This window comes from Dipteris shenzhenensis, chromosome 16 (genome assembly GCF_047967505.1).
Source record: "Dipteris shenzhenensis isolate YYH24624 ecotype China chromosome 16, Dip_SZ_1.0, whole genome shotgun sequence".
NCBI classification, from domain to species: Eukaryota; Viridiplantae; Streptophyta; class Polypodiopsida; order Gleicheniales; family Dipteridaceae; genus Dipteris; species Dipteris shenzhenensis.
Genome location: NC_141611.1, coordinates 6,129,893 through 6,154,929, shown reverse-complemented (window position 1 = coordinate 6,154,929; position 25,037 = coordinate 6,129,893). Strand labels below are relative to the sequence as shown.

Sequence of the window (25,037 nt, the reverse complement as noted above, 5' to 3'; positions counted from 1 at the left end):
TTCGTGTGATCTTGGGGAAGTCTTCCACTGTGGAGAGTTGGCTGTAGCAAGTAAGATCTCTTGTTTCAACGTGGTATCCGGACCTTGTGATGTAATGGATGCATTATCTTATATTGTTTGACATGCCTCTCTAGGTATACCTGTATGTCAGCTGAATATGTCAGCCCGCATTACCATCTCATTGTAATCCACGACACCATCAAGGAGAAGGCTCTTAATGCCTAAGCCGTAACGTTTCCCTCTTTTTCTTTTTGAAAGGCTTCTGAACAAACATATTAACCAAGGCATACAAGTGAAATCCACATTAATGCTCAGAGAGAAGATATACCTTGTTTCTTTGATGTTCTTGTTGCCTCCGGTTATAGCAAGCCAGGTGCATACCCACATGAGACTAATATACATACCTTAAACATAATCCTACTAGGGTTTCATCCATACGACATTCTTTCTTATGGGATTATCCGTTTAATAACAGATAGCATTTCTCCTACGCTTAGTCAAGGCACTTTATGCACATGTACATACCGAAAGTTTTTGCTGAGTAGAGCATGTTTTTAAGAGTGTTTCATGTTTGTTTGATGACATGCTTGTCAATATGCTCAAAGAGTGAACTGAACTACTTGAACTTTCTATATGTTGTTGTCGTTTCTGCTTGGGAAGACTTCTAGCTATTACTTGTAGTTTCTGTATGCTGCTGTTGTTTCTTTGTGCTATTACTTAATTTTTGTTTAAATCTCACAGGTTCTTCAAGAGATAGCTTATCTTGTCGGCATAGAGCGCAAGGGAGTTCAGTCATTGTTTGGTATTACCGATTCCCTTTCAGAGCTTGCACAACTAGCAGCAGACACTGCTGGCCTACTGGTTGTGGGATCTACTTATCAGAAGTAAGATACTCTAAAAATCTCTGTTTATTGAAATGAAGCAGTGGATACAAAAGGAATGCTATTGCTGTCCAGCTTAGCAAAAAAATGTTATTCAATTGCATAGTATGTTTGGTTCAAGCTGCTTTCCCTGGATTCTAAAGTTTTATCAGGCTTTTTGTTCACTTCCCAGAGGTAGAGCTGCCTTTTAATGAACAAAGCAGAGGCTTGTGAGCATTAGGAGAGGAGATGGCATATACAACCAATTTTAAAAAAAGCTTATAGACCTTATTGCGAATCCCTATTGTAGGCCATTCTATGGGCTATCCATAGGTGCCACTCATTCCTTGGTATGTGCCTTGTAGGCCTAGTTACAGACTACAGTCAATTAGGTGAGTTGGTGCAGTTCGTACATGTACCACTTAAGAGACTTAGGACACTTAGTCCAGTTAGGGCACTTTGCCCTAGGGTTTTGTTATATTGGCTCTCTCTTGTACTTTCACTCTGTTTTGCAGCAATTCATTACAGCATCTCGTTTTTGTCTTCATTCCCTCATTTCGTGAGCTTCCATTGCTAGCCATAGCCTACAGTGGTATCAGAGCAGGTTGAGGATCCCTCCCCTCAGCCATTGACAGCTTTTCCAAGCTGTTTGGCAGCCTCTTGAGTCCTCATTCTTGTTGGTTCCCGTGAGCATTTGTGGTCTCTCCAAGCACTTCCGTTGCGGGAAGTTTGCATTTTGTGCGAAAAGATTGCATTTTGGAGTGCCTGTTGCGAAGGAGGTGCATTTTCGGAGCATTTTGAAGCGTTTTCTGCTACAATCGGTTCACATGTGTGGCGTTTTCCTGCTGTATGGATTCCATACAATTGTACGGAACTGTACAGATATTTCTGCTTGCATTTATTACACTGTACGGACAAATTCGCTTGCATTTAATGCATTTTGACAGCTTTACGGACCTGGCAGTAGCATTTATTACTTGGTACGGATTCTGTACAGCCCATTTATGACTATACTGCTCGGCATTTAAGGCTGTACGGTCTTCATTCAAAGCATTTGTAGTTGTTTTGACCTACCTCAAGGTTTGTGCCAATGTTTTCGTAGGGGTTACGTGCTTTCTCGTGCTGCGTGCTGATGCTAGGAGACTTTTGGAGCTTGTTGTAGTGATCTGGAGGTCCCTCCTTGAGCCCATTCCCCTTCATTTGGCTTCCCTTTTCCTCTGGCTGTGAGTTTCCCTCCATTGGATCACCCTCCTCTCATTTCGAAGTGTTCTCCTCCTCGTGGGAGCACTTTCTCTTGCTGTAAATCTCATTTCCAGCCCTCTCTTGACATCTCTCAGTACCATTTGCTGTCTTTTTCACCTCTCCTCCAAGGGTAGCCTTTTCCCTGCTGTATTTTCGGGCTACATTATTGGGTAAGCCTTTGTTGCATTGGTTCTTTCCAATCTCTGCAAAACAGTCCTTTCTTTGCTTCATTTGCATTCTGGAAAGGCCTTGTGCTTTCTTTTGGAAAATTTTTTACAGCAGGTACACCTTGAACAGCAGAGTCTTTTGCAATGAAAAGCTTTGAAGCTTGAGCAAATTTTGCCTTTTAATTTTGAGACGTTGGGGCTGAGGACAAGCTTGATGGCAAAAATTACCCCATGTGGGCTTATATGATCGGGCATGTTTTGGTTGCCAGGAACTTGTGGAATATTGTTTCAGGCACTGAGGTCAGGCCCACATGTAATGCTGCTTTTGGTACTACAGCTACTGCCTCTGGTACTACAGATACTGCCTCAGGCTCATTTGGTGATGGGTCTAATGCTACTTCCGGTGCAGCTGCATCTTCTACTATAGGTACTTGGTCTCCTACTCAAGAGCAGATTCAGTGGGATGGTCGTGAAGCCAAAGCACATGCCTTGATTGCTCTTTCAGTTAAAAGGCTCATTATCCCTCATATCCGGTCTTGCAAGATAGCAAAGCAAGCATGGCATCAGCTTGTATCCTTATATCAGGTGCGGAATGAGGCGAGGGTTGCCTATCTCTGCTAGTAGTTGAAGGTGAAGAGGGTGGTAGTATGGATGCTTATCTTACCAATGTGAAGGACTTGAAAGAGTAGTTGGCCAACTTTGATGAGGTGGTTCCTGATTCTCAGCTTGTTTCTAATACTCTTAATGGGTTGCTTGACTCTTACTAAGGTTTTTTGCTACTACTTTGAGGTTGGTTGCAGGTGGCAATGCCAATCATTATTCATTTGACCAGCTGGTTGCCCTCTTATTACATGAGTAACAAAGCCGTGCAAATCGCAATGCTTCTATGGCTAGTGATCAAGCCTTTGTTGTCGAGCATAAAAACAAAGGCAAAGGCAAGGTTTGAGTTGGTAAATCCCCTCATACAGATGCTGGTCACTCCCATGATGCTTCTTCTTCTGGGGATAAGAAGAAGAAAAAGAGATGCAACTATTGCAGGAAACTGGGGCATGACATTTTTAAATGCAGGAAGAGAATTGCATCTGAGAAGAAGAAGAAGGAGTCTGCTCTTGCAGTATCTGGTTCTCCTAGTCCAGATGATCGACATGAGTCAACTAATTTTGCACATGACCAGCATTGGGCTTTTCTTGTTACATGTCAGTATAATGCTGATGTTCAGGATGCTTGCATGATAGTTTCTGATGTATCTGATGCTTGGTTCTTTGATAATGGTGCTAGCAAGCACATCACTTCCTATAGGAAGTCATTCAGCTCACTTGAGCATGCATCTAAGGGGGGAACATTTACATGTGCCAATAATGCATCATATACATTTTAAGGCATTGGGCAAGTTGCCATTACTTCTAGTTTCCATTACTTCTGTTTCTGATGGTCTAGTCACTCTAGACAATGTGCTTTATGTTCTAGGCATTCGTAAGAACCTCATCTCTATTTCAGCCATAGCTACTTGTGGCTATCAGGTTCTCTTTGATGGTGTTCGGTGTGCAGTTCATGATGCTACACATGCCTTTACCATGGTATTGACTGGGACATTGACTAGAGGGTTGTCGATGACGGATGCTTGGATGATGTTGGACTTGTAGCTGCAGATGCCTATGTTGTTGATTGTTCTACCATGACAGATATCCATTTGTGGCATGAGAGGTTTAGATACCTCAACTTTAGGGCTATGGTGAAGTTACATTAGTATTGATCTTCCAAAAATGCATATGCCTTCAAAGCATGTCTATGAAGATTGCTTGCTTGGCAAGATGCATTGTTCTGCATTTCCCAAGGATGGGAGAGTTGGTGCCTCTCATGCAAGCTAGATTTGACTCATAGTGATGTTTGTGGACCCATGCGGGTTGTAGCTCTTGGGGGATTTTATTATTTTGTCATATTCATTGATGACTTCACCAGGTTGTCAGAATTATTGATATATTCTAGGCAGTGACCAATGTAATGCCAAAAAGTGGGTTGGCACTTTTCCCTCATTTAGAGGTTTTTTTCCCTAACCACAGTTACTTCACTAACTACGGTTAGTGAATAGGATAAGGTTTTGTCATGTAGACAAAACCTTCTCTCCCTTGTACGTTGTTCATCTCTTCTATTGCACACTCTAGCTTTCAGCTCTCTTGCTCCATTGTGTTGTTTGCTATTTTCCTTCATTTGGTATCATAGCTTTCTGCTCTCTTGCTCCCATTATGTTGTCTGCTATTTTCCTTCATTTGGTATCAGAGCAGGACAAGCTCCCGGACCTTGCCAAGCTCAGCCCCTTGCCCAAGCTCCTCGCTGCCCGATGTTCTGCTGCTCAAATCGTACAAACAACGCTCAGCCCACGCTGTCATCATCTGCACGACAGCTCCTGCCATTCCATATAGAGCACGCAGGTCTTCGTACGTGAAGGACTAATCGTTCGTACAGCTGGCGCAATCGTCCGTACACTTGCATCATCCCATTCGTACGTAGCCCGTACAATGTATGGCTATTTGTCCGTACGACGCTCCAATTGTACAAAGTACGGTCATACTTGCAAGCGCACCATTTGGTACCTGTATTGTACGGCACCGTACAATCTGCAGCTTTCGTACAATGCCAGAGAGAGCTCCAGCGGTATGTTCGTACGCTGCCTCCGCACAACTGCTTTGGCGTTGTGCGTACATCAGTGAGCTCAATCGTCCGTACATATTACGGATTTCAGTACCAGCTCAGCGCTGTACGTATCTGTCTGTACAATCTGCATCAGCTTCGGCACCGCACAAGTCTGTGCCGTACAAATCTGCAGGCTTGTACAGGTGCTTGACAGCCTTTTGTACTGTTTTGTACCTATCCCGTCCATACAGGTAACAACATTACAGGTTTTCGGGCATACAATTATTTCTTTGCAAAGAAACTGTGGCTTTTGATTTATTTGGAGGCACATTGCAGAAATTTGGACAGACAGTGCAAGCAGATTTGTTCAGAAAATTGGGCCTTTTTGCAGGTCTATTTGCCCTCTTTTGTGTGCAATTTCCCACAAGAAATTTGGGATTTTGCATTTAGGTTGCAATTTTGCAGTGAAAAAGCAACTTGGGAGTTTTGCAAGCTTTTTTGGACTCAGTTTGAGTCACATTGCAGACATTTGGGAATTTTCGCAGCGATTTCTTGCAGATTTTTGGGCATTTGTAGAGCATTTTGGGTGCATTGAGAGCCTTTGCTGGAAGCTGTCTTTTGTTTTCCGACACCCAATCTCCTATATTTGGGGCTTTTGGACACTTTGCATGAATCTTGCAGGAACACTTGGCAGAGATACCAGTGGGTTTATGCTTGTGTCTTGTTGCATTGAGAGCCATTGTTTGGCTGTGTTTTTGGGGAGTTAACAACTTGCATTGTTATCCCAGCAGGGAGTTTCGTGTGCACCTTCATTCCGAGAAAGGGAATTCTATTTTGTGCATTTGCTGCAATTTTTTGGCAGACGGGGCCTAAAACAATCAGAATGACTATGTCTTTGGTGTCCTCTCGCAAGAGGACAAGTTGGATGGTACCAACTACTCCTTGTAGAGTTTTATGGTACGCAACATCTTGGTTAGCAGACATCTTTGGGACTATGTCAATGGCGATGAAGCAAGGCCAGATTCTGTGGCTACACTTGTCACTCCTACAGTTGGAGGCAGGGGTAGAGGTCAAAATGCAGCACAAGTAATTGGAGCAGCTGCTGCTCCAGTGGCTCCCACGGCAGAGCAGTCATGCAAGACCTCAAAGGCAGCTTGGGAGATATTAGAGAGTATGTTTGCAGCGAGAAATGATGCCAGAGTTTCCTTCCTGAAGACAGAGCTATCTCATACGCATATGGATGAGGGAGATTCCATGAATACTCACCTCACAAAGCTTTAGGATTTAAGGGAGTAGTTGCTGAATATCGATGAAGTTATTCCGGATTCAGAGATGATTACCACCACTCTGAATTCTCTTCCTGAGTCATATCTTGCTTTCCACACCTTGCTGAATTTGTCATTGAGGGGGGGCAGCAATCCTCCCTCTTTTCACAAGTTGGTAGGACTTCAGTTGCAGGAAGAGCAGACGTGAAGAAATATGGCAACACGGGCTGGCGAGCATGCCATGCTTTCTAAGTTTAAGCCCAAGGGAAAAGGGCAGCAAAAGCAACATGCCAATCAGTCTGCACATCAGCATAAAGCTGATTCAGGACAGCCCTCTTATAAGGCTAAGGGTGATGCAAATAAGCCTAAAAAGAAGGGCATTTGTCACTATTGCAAGAAGCCAAGTTATTTTGTTGGTGAATGCAAGAAGCGCATAGCTAAAGAAAAGAAAAGGGATTCAGGTATGGCTGTGTCAGATGCATCAGCTCCTCATGCACATGATGAGGGAGATGTTATAGCCAACTTTGTGGAAGAGCACTATGCCTTTCTGTCTTGCATTCAGTTTTTTGTGTGGGTAGTTCCAATACGACAACCACTACTAAGGATGATCCTTATGCTTTCTTGACTTGCAGTTATGATCCTTCAAAGGATGCATGCTCTCTCAGTGTCAATGAGACACTGAATACTTGGTATTTTGATAGTGGTGCTTCTAAGCACATCACTTCTAAGAAGAGCCTTTTTTCATCTCTGTATCCTCCACCTACTAAAAGAAGGTGACTTGTGCAAATAATTCTTCTTATTCAGTGAGTGGAGTGGGGGACATCATCCTCATATCCAGTGATGGCACAGATTTCAGAATTTCAGATGTTCTCTATGTGCCAGGTATAAAGAAGAATTTGCTTTCAGTGTCCTCTCTCAATAGAGGAGGATTTCAGGTTATATTCGATGATGCTAACTGTGCAGACAGAAACAAAGAGAATGACTATGCTTTATGTTGTCTGGCACTTTGTATTGGGGTCTTTTTCAGCTTGACGTATATGAAAAAAGATCCGATCTTGCACTTTCAGTGAGCACTCCCACTGCTGCGATGCAGAATGCGGGGTTATGGCATGCCAGGTATGGGCACATGAGCTATGAAAGCTTAATGACACTTCAGAAGCATGATATGGTTGATGCATTGCCTTCTTTGGAGTCACCTCCTCCTCATGCATGTGAGGGTTGCATCCTTGGCAAGATGCATAGATTTCCTTTTAAGAAGAATGATTGAGTGAGAGCTACACGAAAATTACAGCTCATACACAGTGATGTCTGCGGTCCCATGAGGACACCTACTTTTGGTGGTTATCTCTATTATGTTACATTAATAGATGACTTCACCAATTACACTTGGGTCTATGGTCTTAAGGAAAAATCAGAAGTGTTTATGCATTTCAAACACTTTGTGGCTATGGTTGAGAATGAGACAGGACTCAAGGTACAGACACTTCGCACAAATATAGGGGGGGAGTATATGTCTTATGAGTTAGGCATTTGAAGGAGAATCTCATCACGTATCAGCTGACAGTGAGGCTTACACCTCAGAAAAATGGTAAAGCTAAGCACAGGAATCACACTGTTATGGAGATGGATAGATGCATGCTTACCAGTAAAATAGGTTTTGGCTCGAAGGCCTCATGTGTGCAAACTATGTTTTGAATCGGGCTCCCACAAAGGATTTGAAGACAATCACTCCCTATGAGGCATGGCATGGGAGAAAGCCTTAAGTGGATCACTTCAGGGTTTTTGGTTGTGAAGTGGATCACTTCAGGGTTTTTGGTTGTGTTGCATATGCCCAGGTGCCGGTAAAGTTTCGGCGTAGGTTGTCAGATAAGGCACTTAAATGCATTTTTGTTGGATACAGTGCACAAAGCAAAGGCTATCGTCTCTACAATCCTGCTTCTCGCAAGATTTTTGTGAGTAGATATATTTTCAGAAAATTCAGCACATACACATGCTGAATTTACAATTCCAGCTTCTTCAGATGATGTTTTTTAGGGGATGCTTCCTATAGCATTTGGGTCCCCACCTAACACTCATGCTGAAAATCAGAATTTATAGCAACCTCCTCCTCATCCACATGCCTTGATTCAGCCACAGGCTGATTTTGTACCTCCTCAGGGTGTGGATGAAGTTGTCAAGCAAGAGATTCAAGAGATACACGCAGGCTAAATAGTCTCGAATTGGTTGCTACATACTCTTAGGGAGAGTAGGCTTGAGGCCCCATTGCCTGGCAGGACTCGTAGTGCAGTAAGGCACACAGGAGAGGCTCTTTCAGCTCTTTCAGTTGAGACAGCTCATGCAGGTACTCTTCTTGATGAAGAAGAACCTGACTCTTTTGAAGAAGCCAAGAATAATGTGCATTGGATGCATGCCATGCACAATGAATTGCAATCCATTGCGAAAAATCAGACTTGGGATGTTGTGGATTTGCCACCAGGTAAGCATGCCATTGGTACCAAGTGGGTTTTTAAAGTGAAAAGGAAGCCAGATGGGTCCATTAACAGGTACAAGGCAAGGCTGGTTGCCAAAGGCTATGCACAGAAGAAGGGCATGGATTATGAGACTTTTGCTCCTACATCTTGGATGACCACCATAAGGTCAGTTATTGCCATGGCTGCAAATTTTGTTTGGAATGTCCATTAGTTGGACATAAAAACTGCTTTCCTTAATGGGGACTTGCAGGAAGAGGTTTATGTCAAACAACCTCCAGGCTTTGAACTTTCGGGTAATGCACATAAAGTTTGCAAGCTGAATAAAGCTTTGTATGGGCTGAAACAAGCCCCACGTGCATGGTATGCCAAGATTGATGCCTTTCTGACTCACAGGCTCAAATGAAGATCAAATTGCAGATTTCAAAGCTGAATTGAAGGCCACATTTGACATGATAGATTTGGGCATGTTACATTTCTACTTGGGGATCCAGTTCACACAAGAGAGACGTGGCATCGTTATGTCTCAATCCAAGTATGTGCAAAAGCTCTTGGATAGATTCAACATGCAGGATTGCAAGTCTACAGCCACTCCTATGGAGCTAGGGCTGAAGCTTACTCAGTATGATGCAGGTGAATCAGTGGATACCACACTCTACAGCCAGGCTGTTGGATGCCTCATTTATCTATGTAATACACGGCCAGATATTCAGTTTGCAGTATCTCAGGTGAGCAGGTACATGCATAGCCCAAAGACAACACATTGGCAGGCTGTAAAATGCATCTTTCGTTACTTGCAAGGCACAAAGTCTTTTGGCTTGATATTTCCTAGGGAGGGGGACTTGCAGATGCATGCTTACAGGGACTTAGATTGGGTTGGAGACTATGACACCAGGCAGTCCACAAGTGGCAATTGTTTCTTTTTTGGCAAAGCTTGCATTTCTTGGCTAAGTAAGAAACAATCTACTGTGGCTACTTCCTCATGTGAAGCTAAGTACATGGCAGCTTTCACAGTGGCAGTTGAATGTGTTTGGCTGCGTTAGGCAGTTGGTTGTTTGATTTATTCATGCCATACTTGACCCAATCTTCTGTATGCTGTCTTATAGTTGAGCAAATATATGCACAGCCCCTCTACGCACCATTGGCAGGCTGTGAAGGGTGTCTTCAGGTCACTCAGCATTTGGGCCTTCTCTATGAGGCTGATTCTTCGCTTGTTATGCATGGATTCACTGATAGTGATTGGGCTGGCTGTTCGGACACCCGTGTGTCACATACTGGCAACTGTTTCATGCTTGGTACTTCATGCATCTCTTGGTTCAGCAAGAAGCAGACTACAGTTGCTACTTTCTAGCTGCGAAGTTGAGTACAAAGCAGCTTTTTATAGCTATAGTGGAGTGTGTTTGGATTCGGAAGTTACTTGCAGATCTTCATGCATGTCAGGCTGCTCCTACTGTCATCTTCACTGGTAGTCAGAGTGCTTTGGATGTTGCATGGAATCCAGATCCTTTTTTTTTTTTTGGGCAAAAAAAGAGTTATTATATTAACTTTAAAGAACCTTTGTACATCAACACAAGGCATCAGTACATATTTCTTTATTATTAAACTGAAAATTATTTCTAGAGATCCAGATAAACCATAGAGCATGTGTCCTTATTTGGAACCAAAGCTCATGCATAGTTTTGTATGCATCCCCTAGGAGAATAGCTTTCTAGTTAACTAGCTCTCCACACTCAATCTGGATCAACTTCCAAACTCTTTTGGCATGAGGACAAGCTACAAACAAGTGAGAAATATTATCCAAAGGACCAAGGCATCTTTTACACTTTCGATCTCCTTTTTCTATTCTAAGTCCTCTGACATTTGTCCAAATTGCTTCATGAAGAATAAGCCAGGAAAGGCAAAACATCTTCTCAGGGACCTGTTTAACCCAGAGATTGTCAAATGTTTCATACCATTTGTCTCTACTGTTTTGTAGATTCCATCCAGTATTAAGAGTTCTAAAGAGATCATCCATATCAGCAGCTAGGGTGGGAATATGAAGGATTGAGGAGCTTCCTACCTAACTGAACTCTTTGTGAAAGATCAAATTAGAACCCCCGTTCCATCAGACATCTCCCTGCCATAGTTCCAGCCTGCTTAAGATAAGTCCCTGGCTTTGGTTTGTTAAAGCAAATTCCCTCCTAATCTCATGCCAAGTCTTCCATTTGATCTGATCTCTGTTCCACAGCTGGCCCCAGGTTTGCAATCCTTTCTTAAACAGGGTATTTGCCAAAGTAAACTGTTCATCAGTTAGTTGAAAATTTTTAAAGATTGTTGAGACCCAAATGGAGTCATTAGGCATAAAAGCTCCTTTGTCAGAGAATTGTAAAAACACTTTATATCCTCAAAGGCTCTCCAAATGGATTGCCACAATGAGCTTCCTTTAGCCTTGCAGGGTTCAGGATTACAAACAGCAGATGGTAGGAAATAATTCTTCCAATTGGGAGCCTAATTGCTCTAACATGTTTCATATTTCTCAGAAAAAGCTAAGCCGAGTCACACTCTCGGTTTAAAATAGCTTTAATGACCCAAGTAGCAGAGAGCTTTCTGGCTGCAATTGAGATATCTGTCACCCCAAGCCCTCCTTCTTTTCTAGGTTTAGTACAGTAGGTCCATCCTACTTAAAAATCTTGGAACTACCTCCCCACAGAAAAGATCTGCAATTTCTTATAAACTTGTCTAATCCAACTTTAAAAGGAGCCAACAAGAGAGGTAGAAATTAGAGATGGGATAAATGCAATGGCTAAGAACTAATCTCCTCCCTGTCAAATTGGCCTGAAATCCCTTCCACTTGTCAATCCTTTTTTGAAATCTGTCCAAAAACCACTCCCACCTTTGCTTCATGGTTATTTCAAAGCCCATTGGAATATCCCGAAAAGTTTGAACAATATTCCCGAAAAGTTTGAACACTGTGCCCTTTTTAATTCTGAGACATCCGAGATTTTGCATAACCAGTTGCTCCTTGCCACTTAAGTATCATGGCCTGTTTTTGAGTGATTAATTCTAGAACTTGAATTACAATCTGACACAACTATCTAGCTCTCTGAGTATCATCATCTGGTATGACTACAGAGGATAAGAGTGTCTGGAAATGCTTTTGTATTAGTTGGACGTTCTCCACTGTGGATGTAACACAAGTGCTGTCAGCCCTTTTTAAAAGGGGGATATCTTCAGTGACTCTTTTTCTTCTGATTAGTTTAAAGGTCTCTTTGGTAGGTCTGGCTATTTTTCCTGCCCACCAATCTCTGAAGTAAATATTTGAGTCCTTTAGCTTGACCTGCTCTTGTTTTCTGAGCTCCTTTTTAGCAATAAGTAGCTCCCTTTGTGCAGTTGTGTCCCCTGCCCCAGCCTGCTGCTCTAATTTCTTAATATTGCACTGAATTAGTTACATTCTCTGAGACCTTACCTTATCTCTATTTTTTCTAGCTATCTTAAGAATATTTTGAGTATCCTTAACAACTAAAGACCAAGCATCTGCAACAGAAATTCCTTTACCAAAAGCATTTTCCCAGGCTTTCTTTATCAAGGATTGGACACTCGTCAATGCAAACAATTTTGGGTTTGCTTTGAGCCATGAAGTACCCCGATAACCAGACCCAAAGTCACAGCATAACAAGACATGTTTGTGGTCTGAAAGAGTTAAGGAGGAGAAAGATTTAGTATTTAAAATGAGAAGGTTATTCAAAAGACCCTGTGATACATAACCTGTCCAATCTTGCTTCTCTCCTGTGCTCTCCCAATTGACTGTTACACCAAGTATACTCACTATCTGAACATGCATCTACCATCTGCCAGTGCTCTTTGAAATCCTCCCAAGCAACCAACTCAGAACCTCTTTTGACAGTGCCTTTTTCCAACCATTTGTCGCTCTTCATCTCTACCATATTGAAGTCCCCCATGGCAAAACAATTGCCATTTGCACACAATAAAGATTCCCATAAAAGTTTTCTGTTTGCTGCTGAATTGGGAGCATAGAGAGAGATTACTGCAAAGTTAATCCCCTTGATAAGGCATTTAAGAAGCACCCATCTATTTTGAGCATCTGTGATGGGACAGGACTCCAATGGCAGTCCCACCCTTACCCTCCACATGGGAGACTCTTCTTTTGTCAATAGTCCTCAATCTAGCCTCTAACATGTCTCTACAAGCCTTGATCTCTTGTAATGCTAGGAAAAGTAGGGAGAGAGAATTAGCTCTGAACCAGTGAGCTATTTCTTCACCTCTTCCAATCCTCTAACATTAAGAGTCAAGAAAGAGACTAATTTATATGACATTCTTTTTTTGCCCCTTCTTAGCCATGGGTTTGATTTCCCTGCACAGTAGCAGCTTTAGATTGTCTTCTTTTATGTTGGACCACAGTGAAGGCTTTACCTTGACTGGAGTCCCCTTGGTTTCGTGGGGTATCCTTGGTTTGTTCTTTAACTTTTTATGTTTTAAATAAGAGAGAGAGAGAGAGAGAGATTTTATTCTTGTTTTTTTGGAAGATTTTGTTTCTGGACTTGCTTGTTTACTTTTGCTTAGTCACCTTCTTCCTTTCTTCTTCCTTTCTTGTTTTCTTTCTCTTTTGTCTATTTGATGTATTTTAGTAAGCATTGGGTTTGCCTAAGAGACTCCGCGGGTCTTTAGAAACCCAATATAGCTGCTTATGCTTGGGTGCTTGCTAAGTATGTCTTCCTTTTGTTTACCTCTTTTTTCTTCTCTTTCATTTTCTCTTTTATTTTTTGTGTAGATTTTGGGTCTTTAGAACAATAAAAAATGTAAATTTGTATGATTGGACATATTCTAGTCTTACAAAGGTATACCCTTGGTTTGTTCTTCTTCTGATTCTTCTTTACTAACCTCCTCCCCATCCATGGCATCGTCTCTGTTAGCATCTTCCTCAAACTCTTTTGACCATCATGCTTCAATGATCATGTGGTCATCCTGACTCACCCTATTGTTAACTTCAGTGACCTCCTCCTTATCTCTGAGAGGTTCAAAGGGATTCTTATTTAGTATGGGTGTCACTAAAATTTCCTTACCTTTTTCAGTGTTTATGTTGGAAGTTTGGCTATTACGTATAAATATTTTAACGCCTAACTTTTCTTCTCAATCACGAGCATAGGCACATATTTTCCTCCCAGCCAACCTTGATGGTAGCAAGCTCACAGAATCTTGTCTTACGTGAAAGCTCCTGCTTGCCAAATCCCAACAAGCCCCAATTTCCTAGATAGATCTAGTATGCCACATGTCTACATTTTAGGGTACCTCCTAAATGCATCATTTACCCCTCTCTTGGGATATCATTGAAATCACTTGCCCCTTGGTACATTTAATGCATTTAGACCCCTTAGCCTTAGATCCACCTAGTCTAGTGCCATATCACCCTCACCAAGGACCTTGACTTTGATTCCTTTCTGATCATTTACGTAAAGCCCAAACAAATATAATACAAACATTGATTGTATTATAGTTTCAAAAGAGAGTTTGTTTGAGTATGCTTGTGCTTTCTAAGTTAGAAATGTAATTTTGACTCTTTGTAGGAAACAATACATAAGTGTAAAGGACCATTTAGCTTTTTATGTTTTAAATGAGAGTGAGAGTGAGAGAGAGAGTGAGAGAGAGAGAGAGAGAGTGCAATATTCCAGTTTTTTGGAAGATTTTGTTTCTTGACTTGCTTGTTTATTTTTGCTTAGTCACTTGCTTCCTTTCTTCTTTATTTCTTGTTTTCTTTCTCTTTTGTTTATTTGACGTATTTTAGTAAGCACTGGGTTTGCCCAAGAGACTCCGCGGGTCTTTAGAAACCCAGTATAGCTGCTTATGCTTGAGCACTGATGACGACATAAGTGTTGCTTTGCTTGCTAAGTATGTCTTCCTTTTGTTTTTCTTAAAAGTTTTTGTTTACCTCTTTTTTCTTCTCTTTCATATTCTCTTTTATTTTCTCTTTTATTTTCTGTGTAGATTTTTTATCTTTAAAACAACAAAAAATCTAAATTTGTATGATTGGACTTATTCTAGTCTTACAAAGGTATATTTTTCTATCACCTTAGCGGACATGCAAATTCTTTGAATTTTCGTCCAAGTGGTGATCAGCTGTTCGACTACATTGTTTTATCTTACACGGGTGCAGAAGCCCCAACAGCTAAACTTATTCTCATTTATTCTTATTATTATTTTAATCCTTTTCTTTTTGTTTAATAATTTAATTTAATTTTTATTTTTAATTCTCTCTCTCTCTCTCTCTCTCTCTCTTAATTTTAATTTTTTAAAAAAATTGTTATTTTAAAAAGTGTGCTTTTGCGTTTTGTTTTAGTTGCTCTCCTTGGTTTATTTCATTGTATGATTGCTTTATTTTTGTGAGAGATGCGGAGAGAGAGAGAGCAAGAGAGTAAGAGCTGGAGAGCTGAAAGCTTGAGAGTTGAGTTGCAATAGAAGAGTGTAAAGAGTACAACTCAAAGAGTGAGAGCTAAGGTTTTGTCCTAGTGACAAAACCTTAGTAGTCACTAACCATAGTTAGTGAACTAACTGCGGTTAGGGGGGAAAACCTCTTAACGAGGGAAAAGTGCCCCTAACTAGCTTATCAAATTACATTGGTCACTGCTGAATTATATCTATAATTCTAACACCCCCTTGCAGTGCCAATGTCATGTACAAGGCTTATCAATCACCAAACGGATATAAGTTCAGGGCACTGCGAAATGCCTCAAACTTTTCACGTGGTAGTGCTTTGGTGAAAATATCTGCAACGTTGTCATGTGTGGACACAAAGATCATACTGACCTCTCCAGCATGCAACTTCTCTCTGACGTAGTGATAGTGAACCTCAATGTGCTTCGTGCGAGCATGAAACACTGGATTCTTTGCCACTGCAATGGCACTCTGACTATCAGTGAGAATTGGAGAAGGACCCTCCAAAGACAGATGAAGATCAGCAAATAGACGTCGCAGCTAGACACATTCAACTGTTGCTGTGAAAGCTGCCCTGTACTCAGCTTCACATGATGAGGTAGCCACTGTAGATTGTTTCTTGCTCAGCGAGGAAATGTAAGATTTACCCAAAAAGAAACAATTGCCACTAGTGGACTGCCTAGTGTCATAATCACCAGCCCAATTTGAATCACTGTAGGCATGCATCTGCAAGTCACCCCCCCTGGAAAATAGCAAGCCAAAAGACTTCGTGCCTTGCAAATAACGGAAGATGCGCTTAACTGCCTGCCAATGCGTAGTTTTTGGGTTGTGCATGTACCTGCTCACCTGAGATACTGCAAACAGAATATCAGGTCTAGTGTTGCAGAGATATATAAGGCATTCAACAGCCTGACTGTAAAGTGTGGCATCAACTAATTCTCTTGCATCATGCATTGTGAGTTTCAGCCCCGGCTCCATGGGAGTGGCTATGGGCTTACAATCATGCATGTTAAATCTGTCCAACAGTTTCTGCACATACTTGGACTGAGACATAACAGTGCCACGTCTCTCATGAGAGAACTGGATCCCCAAATAAAAGTGAAGCAGCCCCAAATCTGACATGTCAAAGTTGGTCTGCAAATCAGCTTTGAAATCTGCAATTTTGTCTTCATTGGACCCTGTGAGCAGTAAGTCATCGACATAAAGAAGGATGACTAAAATTTCCCCCCCATCCATCTTGATGTAGAGAGTGCTCTCAGTAGGACTATTGTGCAGCCCCTTGTTGGTCAAAAAGGCATGAATCTTGGCATACCATGCACGAGGGGCCTGTTTCAGCCCATATAAAGCTTTGTTTAGCTTGCATACTTGAAGTGCATTTGCTGTAATTTCAAAGCCTGGAGGTTGTTTGACATACACCTCTTCGAGCAAGTCCCCATTGAAGAAGGCTGTTTTTATGTCCAACTGATGAACATTCCACTCAAAATGTGCAGCCATTGCAATAACTGATCGGATGGTGGTCATCCGAGATGTAGGAGCGAATGTCTCCTCATAATCTATGCCCTTTTTCTGAGCATAGCCTTTAGCAACCAGCCTTGCCTTGTACCTGTCAATGGAGCCATCTGGCTTCCGTTTGACCTTGAAAACCCATCGTGTGCCAATGGCATGTTTACCTTGTGGCAAGTCTACAACATCCCAAGTCTGATTTTTTTCAATGGACTGCAACTCATCGTGCATGGCATTCATCCAATGCACATTGTCCTTTGCCTCTTCGAATGTGGCAGGCTCCTCCTCATCAAGAAGAGTACCTGCATATGCTGATTCCACTGAATTAGCACCTTCCATGTGCCTTGCTGCATTATTGCGAGTCCTGCCAGGTAATGGAGCATCAATTTTACTCTCCCTGAGAGTCTGTAACAGCCAGTTTGGGACTGTTTTTGCTGCATGTATGTCTGCAATTTCTTGCTGCACCACCTGTAGCACTGCCTGTGGAGGTGGCAAGACATCCTGTGGCGGAACTAAAGCATCGGGAGGTGGCTGTAAATTCTGATTTGCATCAGAAATATCAGCAGGGGAACCCAAGGCAATGGGTAACAACCCCTCAAAGACATCCTCTGAAGAAGAAGGCATTTGAAATTCAGCCTGAGTGTGAGCTGAATTTTCAGCAAATATCACATCTGTACTGACAATGATCTTGTGTGTAGCAGCACTGTAGAGACGGTACCCCTTGCTTTCTGCACTGTACCCAACAAATATGCACTTAATGGCTTTATCTGACAACTTGTGCCTAAATTCAACTGGCACATGAGCATAAGCAAGGCATCCAAAGACTCGGAAATGATCCACTGAAGGCTTTCTCCCATTCCAGACCTCATAGGGAGTTTTTGTTTTTAAAGCCTTAGTGGGAGCCCGATTCAAAATGTAATTGGCACACATGAGACCCTCAAGCCAGAATTTGTGAGGCATGTGTTTGCTTTTCAGCATACATCTGTCCATCTCCATGAGAGTTCTATTTTTTCTCTCAGCTTTGCTATTTTGCTGAGGGGTCAGCCTGACTGTGAGCTGATGCACAATACCCTTGCCTTTCAGAAAAGCATCAAAATCTGCAGACAAGTATTCCCCACCTCTATCTGTGCGCAATGTTTGTATCTTGAGTCCGGTTTCATTTTCAACCATGGCTGAAAAGTGTTTAAACACCATGAACACTTCTGATTTGCGCTTCAGCCCAAATACCCAAGTGAAATTGGAGTAATCATCAATAAATGTAACGAAGTAGAGATGACCACCCAATGATGGAGTCCTCATGGGACCACAGACATCACTGTGTATAAGCTGTAATTTGCGGACATCTTTAACTGAACCATCCTTTTTGAAGGGGAATCTATGCATCTTGCCTAAAATGCACCCTTCACAGGCATGTGGAGGAGGTATCTCAAGAGGTGGCAATGCATCAGCCATGGAATGCTTTTGAAGTGTCATCAAGCTGTTGTAATGGATGTGGCCATATCGGGCATGCCATAATTCTGCATTCTGCATGGCAGTAGTAGGGGTAGAAACTGCAAGAGCATGGGCTGCTCTTTTCTCAAAAAGATCAAGCTGAAAAGCCCCACGCAGCAGAGTACCAGATAATCTTAAGGCATAATCATCTTCCCTGTCTCAGACAGCACATTTGTCATCCTCAAAGATGACCTGAAATCCAGCTCTGTTAAGAGTGGACACTGAAAGAAGATTTTTGGTGATACCAGGCACATATAAGACATCTGAAAGTCTGAAAATTGAGCCATCAATGGCAGTAAGCTCAACATCTCCTGTGCCACATACTGAATATGATGAGTTATTGGCACAAGTGACTTTCTTACGAATGGGAGGTGGATGCAAGGAAGTAAAAAGACACTTCCTAGAAGTGATGTGCTTGGATGCACCGCTGTCAAAATACCAAGTGTTCAGTGTTTCATTGACACTGAAAGCAGATGCATCCGTAGAAGAGTCATAACTGCAAGTCAAAAATGCATATGTATCATCATTACAAGTGGCTGTACTATCCCGAGCATCTGGAGCAGCCAGCCTAGAATCTGAAATGCAAGATAAAAAGGCATAATCCTGTCCAACAAAGTTGGCTGCAGCATCCCCACTGTCAGATGCATGAGGAGCTGAATCTGAAACAACCATACCGGAGTTGTTTTTCTTCTCTTTTGCAAGCCTTTTCCTGCATTCTGCAATGTGATGACCTGGCTTTTTGCAGTAGTGACAAAAACCCTTCTTCTTGGGCTTACTTGCATCATTTTTAGCCTTTTGTGAAGGCTGTCCTGACCCACTGGAAGGCTGATTTACTGATGTCTTTGCCTGTCCCTTTGTTTTTGATTTAAACTTTGAGAGCATAGCTTGTTCACCTGCACGTGAAGCCAAGTTTTTCCTGGTCTGCTCTTCCTAAAGGAGAAGTCCTATCAACTCATGAAAAGTGAGAGGATTTGCACCCCCCCTCAATGATAAGTTCAGCGAGGTATGAAAGCTGAGATAAGACTCAGGAAGAGAATTCAGAGTGGTTGTAGTCATCTCTGAATCAGGAATAATCTCATCTATGTTTAATAATTGTTCTCTGAGATCCTGTAGCTTTGTGAGGTGGACTGACATGGAGTCACCCTCTTCCATATGTGTATTACTTAACTCTCTTTTCAAGAAAGATACCCTTGCATCATTCCGGGCTGCATACATGCTTTCTAAAATATCCCACGCTGCCTTCGAGTTCTTACACGACCGGATATGCGGAATGATAAATCTTTTCACTGAAAGAGAGATGCATGACAAAGCTAAGGCATCTCGTGAATCCTATCTCTTCTGCTCTAGAGTAGTGGCTATAGCTGCACCAACAACTTGTTCTGCAGCTGCACCCTGTGCACGACCTCTTCCACCTCCTTGCTAAGGAGGGGTATCAGGTGCCATACCTGCTGGTCGGATCTCACCCCCATTCACATAATTCCATAAATTACAAGAAATCAGAATGTTGCGTACCATAAAACTCCAGAGGGAGTAGTTGGTACCATCCAACTTGTCTTCTTGTGAAAGACCACCGAACTGGAAGTCATTCTGATTTTGCTGGGCCATATCTGAGAAAGAGATTTAAGCAGGTACAAGACTGAATTCCCTTACTGGGAATGAAGTGCTCAACTCCCAAAAAACACAGCCAAGCACCGGCTGTAAATGCAACTCAGATTTCTGTACTTGCACTATCAGAAATCTGTCCAAGCATCAAAAACTCTCTAGAATCTGCCAAAAGTGCTGCAAAACACTTCAAGAAAGGCAGTATGAACTGAAATCTCCAGAAATTGCTCTCCCAACACAAAAGCCCCAAAATAGGCCCGAAATTGCAACCAGAAAGGGGCAAATTGATCAAAAGCCCCAAATGTTGCAAGAATTGAGCTCTGTCTGCAAAAGCCCCAAATTTCACTGCGAAATTGCAGTGTAATTACAAAATCCTGAAATTTCTTTAAGAAATTGTACTGCAAAACTGAAAGCCCCAAATTTCGAGCTTGAAATTGCAACCAGAAAGGGGCAGAAGTACAGAAAGCCCCAAATTTTGCAATTTCAGCAGAAAGCCCCAAATTTTTGGCTAAACCTCTGAATCTGCCTGCAATGTCTGCTTCACAAGCAACAATGAACCCGAAAATACCCAAATAACTGCAAAGATGTGCAAATGTCTGCACAAATACCACCAGATCTACTGATATGGTGACTGTACGATAGAGTACTGATTAGAATGTACAGATGTACAACAGAGTACGGATCAACGGGTACAGTTGTACGGAACCCTGTAGAGGAATGTTTTCTATCATTGTAGGCAGATTCTAACAATGGCAACCACTTGTCTCATGTATGTTGCCTCAATGACACATATGCTCTAAGCATATCCTCTAAAATTTGGTTGATTCTTTTCGTTTGACCATCCGTTTCTGGATGATCCCCACTACTCATTCCCAACTTAGTCCTTAGTGTCTCATTTACAGACACCGCCTAAAACTGTATTTACAGACTGCTTTCCAATCTCATAACCCAAAAGGTGTCTAAGCAGGCATAACCATCAACTGAAAATAAGTGAGAACCAAGATGAATATCTTTTCCCTATACTAGGGAAATATCTGCAATCTCAAATAACTCAAACACCGAGGCAAATAAACTAACATATACTCCAACAAAACTTAGAAGGCATAGAAAGCTCCCTGGTCATATTTCTGCTGCAAGAAGAGTTCAACTTGTTCTTGCAAACCACTCGATCATTCTCAGTCGAACTCCTTGAACGAATTCATATATGTGACGTCGATTTGGCTATTGCTGACCACGTAGGCCTTCGTGAACACAATCATTAATCTTTTGATATGACTAAATGTAACCAAGCTTCTCAATATTCGTTCACAGCAAAATGCATTTATCTCAGCAGACTACCAGATCCGTTAGTCAAGCCATGAATTTGTTGATTACGATTATGTCTTCGAAAATATTACGATCGCTATGCTTTATCTCGCTTCAAGTCATCGTTTCAACGCTCACGTCCACGACGAGGCACAAGACCTGGGCTTAACTACTCTTCACTCATCGTCCTTGCTCTGTAGTAATTGTAGACCAAAATATAACGACTGGTAGTCCCCGCGATGTCAAGGAGCCTTGAATATAACAATTCGTGAACCTACGACTGTACACGAGCCTAATATCGTGCAACTGCGATGACGTCCGCGAGCAGACGACCTTGTGAGCACCAATGCTGACGAACTACAGGATCAGCCCCAATAACGATCGTGCAATCTTTCAAGTTTCTCACCGGGCATTCGAAACGCCTCGCTTGCTCGTCAGAGACAAAAAGACTGACTTACACCCTGAGGTCAAGACACTGGAAACCAGTTCTACTGAGGTAGTACTCAGCCAATTCATCAAGAATAATAGGAGTGTAGTCGACGACAGACGAACGGAAGTCGATGAGTAGAGCATCGTCGTCCATATCCTCTCTTTTTTTCAATCACATGTCTGCTCTGATACCAAAATATTATGTATAAATATTTTAACGCCTAACTTTTCTTCTCAATCACGGGCATAGGCACATATTTTCCTCCCAGCCAACCTCAATGGTAGCAAGCTCACAGAATCTCGTCTTACATGAAAGCTCCTGCTTGCCAAATCCCAACGAGCCCCAATTCCCTAGATAGATCTAGTATGCCACATGTCTACATTTTAGGGTATCTCCTAAATGCATCATTTACCCCTCTCTTGGGATATCATTGAACTCACTTGCCCCTTGGCATATTTAATGCATTTAGACCCCTTAGCCTTAGATCCACCTAGTCTAGTGCCATATCACCCTCACCAAGGACCTTGACTTTGATTCCTTTCTAATCATTTATGTAAAGCCCAAACAAATATAATACAAACATTGATCCTTTAAAGGAAAATGTCGACCGACCCTTCCGAGATCATGTTGCCTCAACTTGAGCATAAAATTGGCCCCTCCTGCTGAGTACTTAGAGGTACTGAAGGAGGCTTGGGAATCCATTTCTCTGAAGGAGTAGCTTGTTTGGATTTTCCTGCCTTTGTACAACTAAGGAGTCTTTTATCACTCAATGTAGTAATTTGATCACTTTACTATTACACAAGAGGTATAATCCAAGGAAAATAATGAAAAAAGTACGCGCAATCTTAGATATGAAGTCTTTTATCCATGGTGTATCGGCCTTAGGTATGTTTAGAATGATTGAACATAAGCTGAAAACAAAAAGCGGGGAGCTGAATAGCCCGTTTTTCTCAAAAGAGAGTTTGTTTGAGTATGCTTGTGCCTTCTAAGTTAGAAATGCATTTTTGCCTCTTTGTAGGAAATGATACATAAGTGTAAAGGACCATTTAGCTTTTTACGTTTTAAATGAGAGTGAGAGTGAGAGAGAGAGAGAGAGAGAGAGAGAGAGAGAGAGAGAGAGAGAGAGCGATATTCCAGTTTTTTGGAAGATTTTGTTTCTTGACTTGCTTGTTTATTTTTGCTTAGTCACTTGCTTCCTTTCTTCTTTATTTCTTGTTTTCTTTCTCTTTTGTTTATTTGATGTATTTTAGTAAGCACTGGGTTTGCACAAGAGACTCCGCGGGTCTTTAGAAACCCAGTATAGCTGCTTATGCTTGGGCACTGATGACAACATAAGTGTTGCTTTGCTTGCTAAGTATGTCTTCCTTTTGTTTTTCATAAAAGTTTTTGTTTACCTCTTTTTTCTTCTCTTTCATATTCTCTTTTATTTTCTGTGTAGATTTTTGATCTTTAGAACAACAAAAAATCTAAATTTGTATGATTGGACTTATTCTAGTCTTACAAAGGTATATGTTTGGGAGCATAAGGTTGAGCCTCTTTGGGCTTGTGCCTCTTTAGAGGACAGTTTTTAACCACGTGTGGAGAGGCCACACAAAAAGCAAGAATTGGGCAGATTCTTGAATATCAAAAGTTGCTCCCTTGCTCCCTAAATGTGCTACCATTTCGATTTAGGATTATGAGGGCCTTTGGGCATCTCCTCTGCAATGTCCATCTTAATACAAAGTTGGAGATTACCTCTGGGGTTTCTGCTCCACGCCAAGGACCTCACCCAACCCACAACAAAGGAAGGGTAATTCGCTACACAGATAGAGAGGTAGGTTAGGTAGCTCTACCTAGACAAGAATTCTGGTAGATCTAGGGGAATCTGGAGAAAAGTCCTTGGACCACCATTCTCAGTACAAGGGTTGGTTCCTAATGGTCCATAAACCATGCTGCACGGCTCTTGTAGCCATCTCAGGCTTCTCAAATAAGAAAACAAAAAAACCTTTGTTCAAGAATCTCACATTAAGAACATTCATACCCTTCCTTACCCAATTGGTCCTAATCCAAGTCTCTATGAAAGCCATTGGAGGTCTGACACCATGGAGGAAGCCTACCAAAGCATGAGTGCGCAGCCATAGGACTGAGTCATGTAGCAAATTAGCATTTAGAAAGGGAAGAATTGACTTACCTGGGCTAGCAGATTCACTCTCTCCCTCAGATGTTGTGTTCCTCTAGCATTTGATTGTGCAAGAGCTCTTGAGTCCCGATTTCCTTGAGGTGCCGAATCTTTCGTTTTCGCCTGGCTAGACGCGGGAAGCCTATGCTCATTCGAAGTCGTCCCAATAGATTTGAAACGTGTTCGTCTTCCTCCTGTGCGTTCGTTGCCAGGTGAAGCTCCGCTTGTTGTGTTAGGTCCGGCTCCGTCTTGATCATAGGAAACTCCTCTAGTTCCGTCTTTAAGGCTGGAAAACAACTCACTGAGTGCTCTGTGTAGCTTACCGTTGTCGTCTCCTTCTTCACTTAAACCGCAAGTGGAGTTTGCGTTGTTGAAGGTAGCTGAAAAACCTCCATTTTCAGTGATGTTTCGTGATTTGTTTCTGAGCTGGGGAGCAGCAGTGGGCGAGGCTTGGTGTAAGCTTCCTAGAGCCAAGGGCCCATATGAACTGGTAAAGCCAAAAGAAGAACGCAATCCCAGGGGGAGGCTAAAGAAGCCCACTTGTGGCTTCTGAGCTGCACAGGCGTAGGAGGGTCGAACCACTCCTCCTCTGCCTCCTCTACTGCTAGAGAAGGCTCCATCACGCAGCAGGGTGGGGTAGCAGTTTTCCGAAGGCGTACTGGAGAGAGATAAGAAAAGTCGCTCATTAGCACCATCGAATTCGTCCAAGAAGGTCAGAGGAAGCAGGTCCTTATTGGCTCGTGCGGCAAAAAGACTACCTCTCACTGTCTCGGGATCACATGTACCATGCATCAGAGGGGAGTACTGGATTGAGGATAGGGGAGATGAGGGGGAGTGAAAGTGATCTGTGTCCCCGTCACCCTCATAGCCTCTACCCTCTCCATCTTCAGTTTCCATCACTCAAGTTGGAGTATAGAGTACGGAATCCAATTTTCCATGCTCGCATAAAGCATATTGAGGCTCACTATCACTATGTCAGAGAGAGATTATCACTAGGTGATATTCAGTTGTCTTATGCTCCCATTGAAGACAGCTTGATAGATCTTTTTACGAAGGCTCTTCCTTGACCTAAGTTTGAAGCTTTCCGGCAAGCTTTAATTTTTTACCTTTTGTGACTTGATCTGTTGTACTCTGTACAGTCATAATTGCTGAAAATGATTGCCTCTAATTTCTTCACCAAGTTATCTAATGCATAATTTCCAGGATACAACACCCCACTATCTCACTTTTCACATGTGCACACAATTTGTAAATGAAACAAATTCAGATCTGGAAATAATACGCAGTGGTACAGCCAAAACTCCATGCATAGATGTATAAAATGAAATACATAACCTATCCCAATAGTGCACCACTACCACCTGCCACGTATGGCATCCTAATGATACTCAATGCTGCATGAACTGCTCTATCTATGCACCTGAGTTGCTCTCCAACTGGCTGCCCTCCCTCATAGTTGCTCTCCAAGCTGTATTGGTCTGCGAACTTT

At 42.2% G+C, this 25,037-nt stretch overlaps 1 protein-coding gene across 1 annotated transcript in view; it reads left to right on the top strand.

Moving 5' to 3' along the window:
* LOC147892463 (GTP-binding protein, HflX) overlaps positions 1 to 25,037 on the top strand; it is a 115,435-nt gene that overhangs the window by 19,156 nt on the left and 71,242 nt on the right. The window contains exon 2 of the mRNA XM_087387662.1: positions 742 to 884. Coding sequence (XP_087243788.1) covers positions 742 to 884 — 143 coding nt within the window. The remainder of the gene's footprint in view (positions 1 to 741; positions 885 to 25,037) is intronic.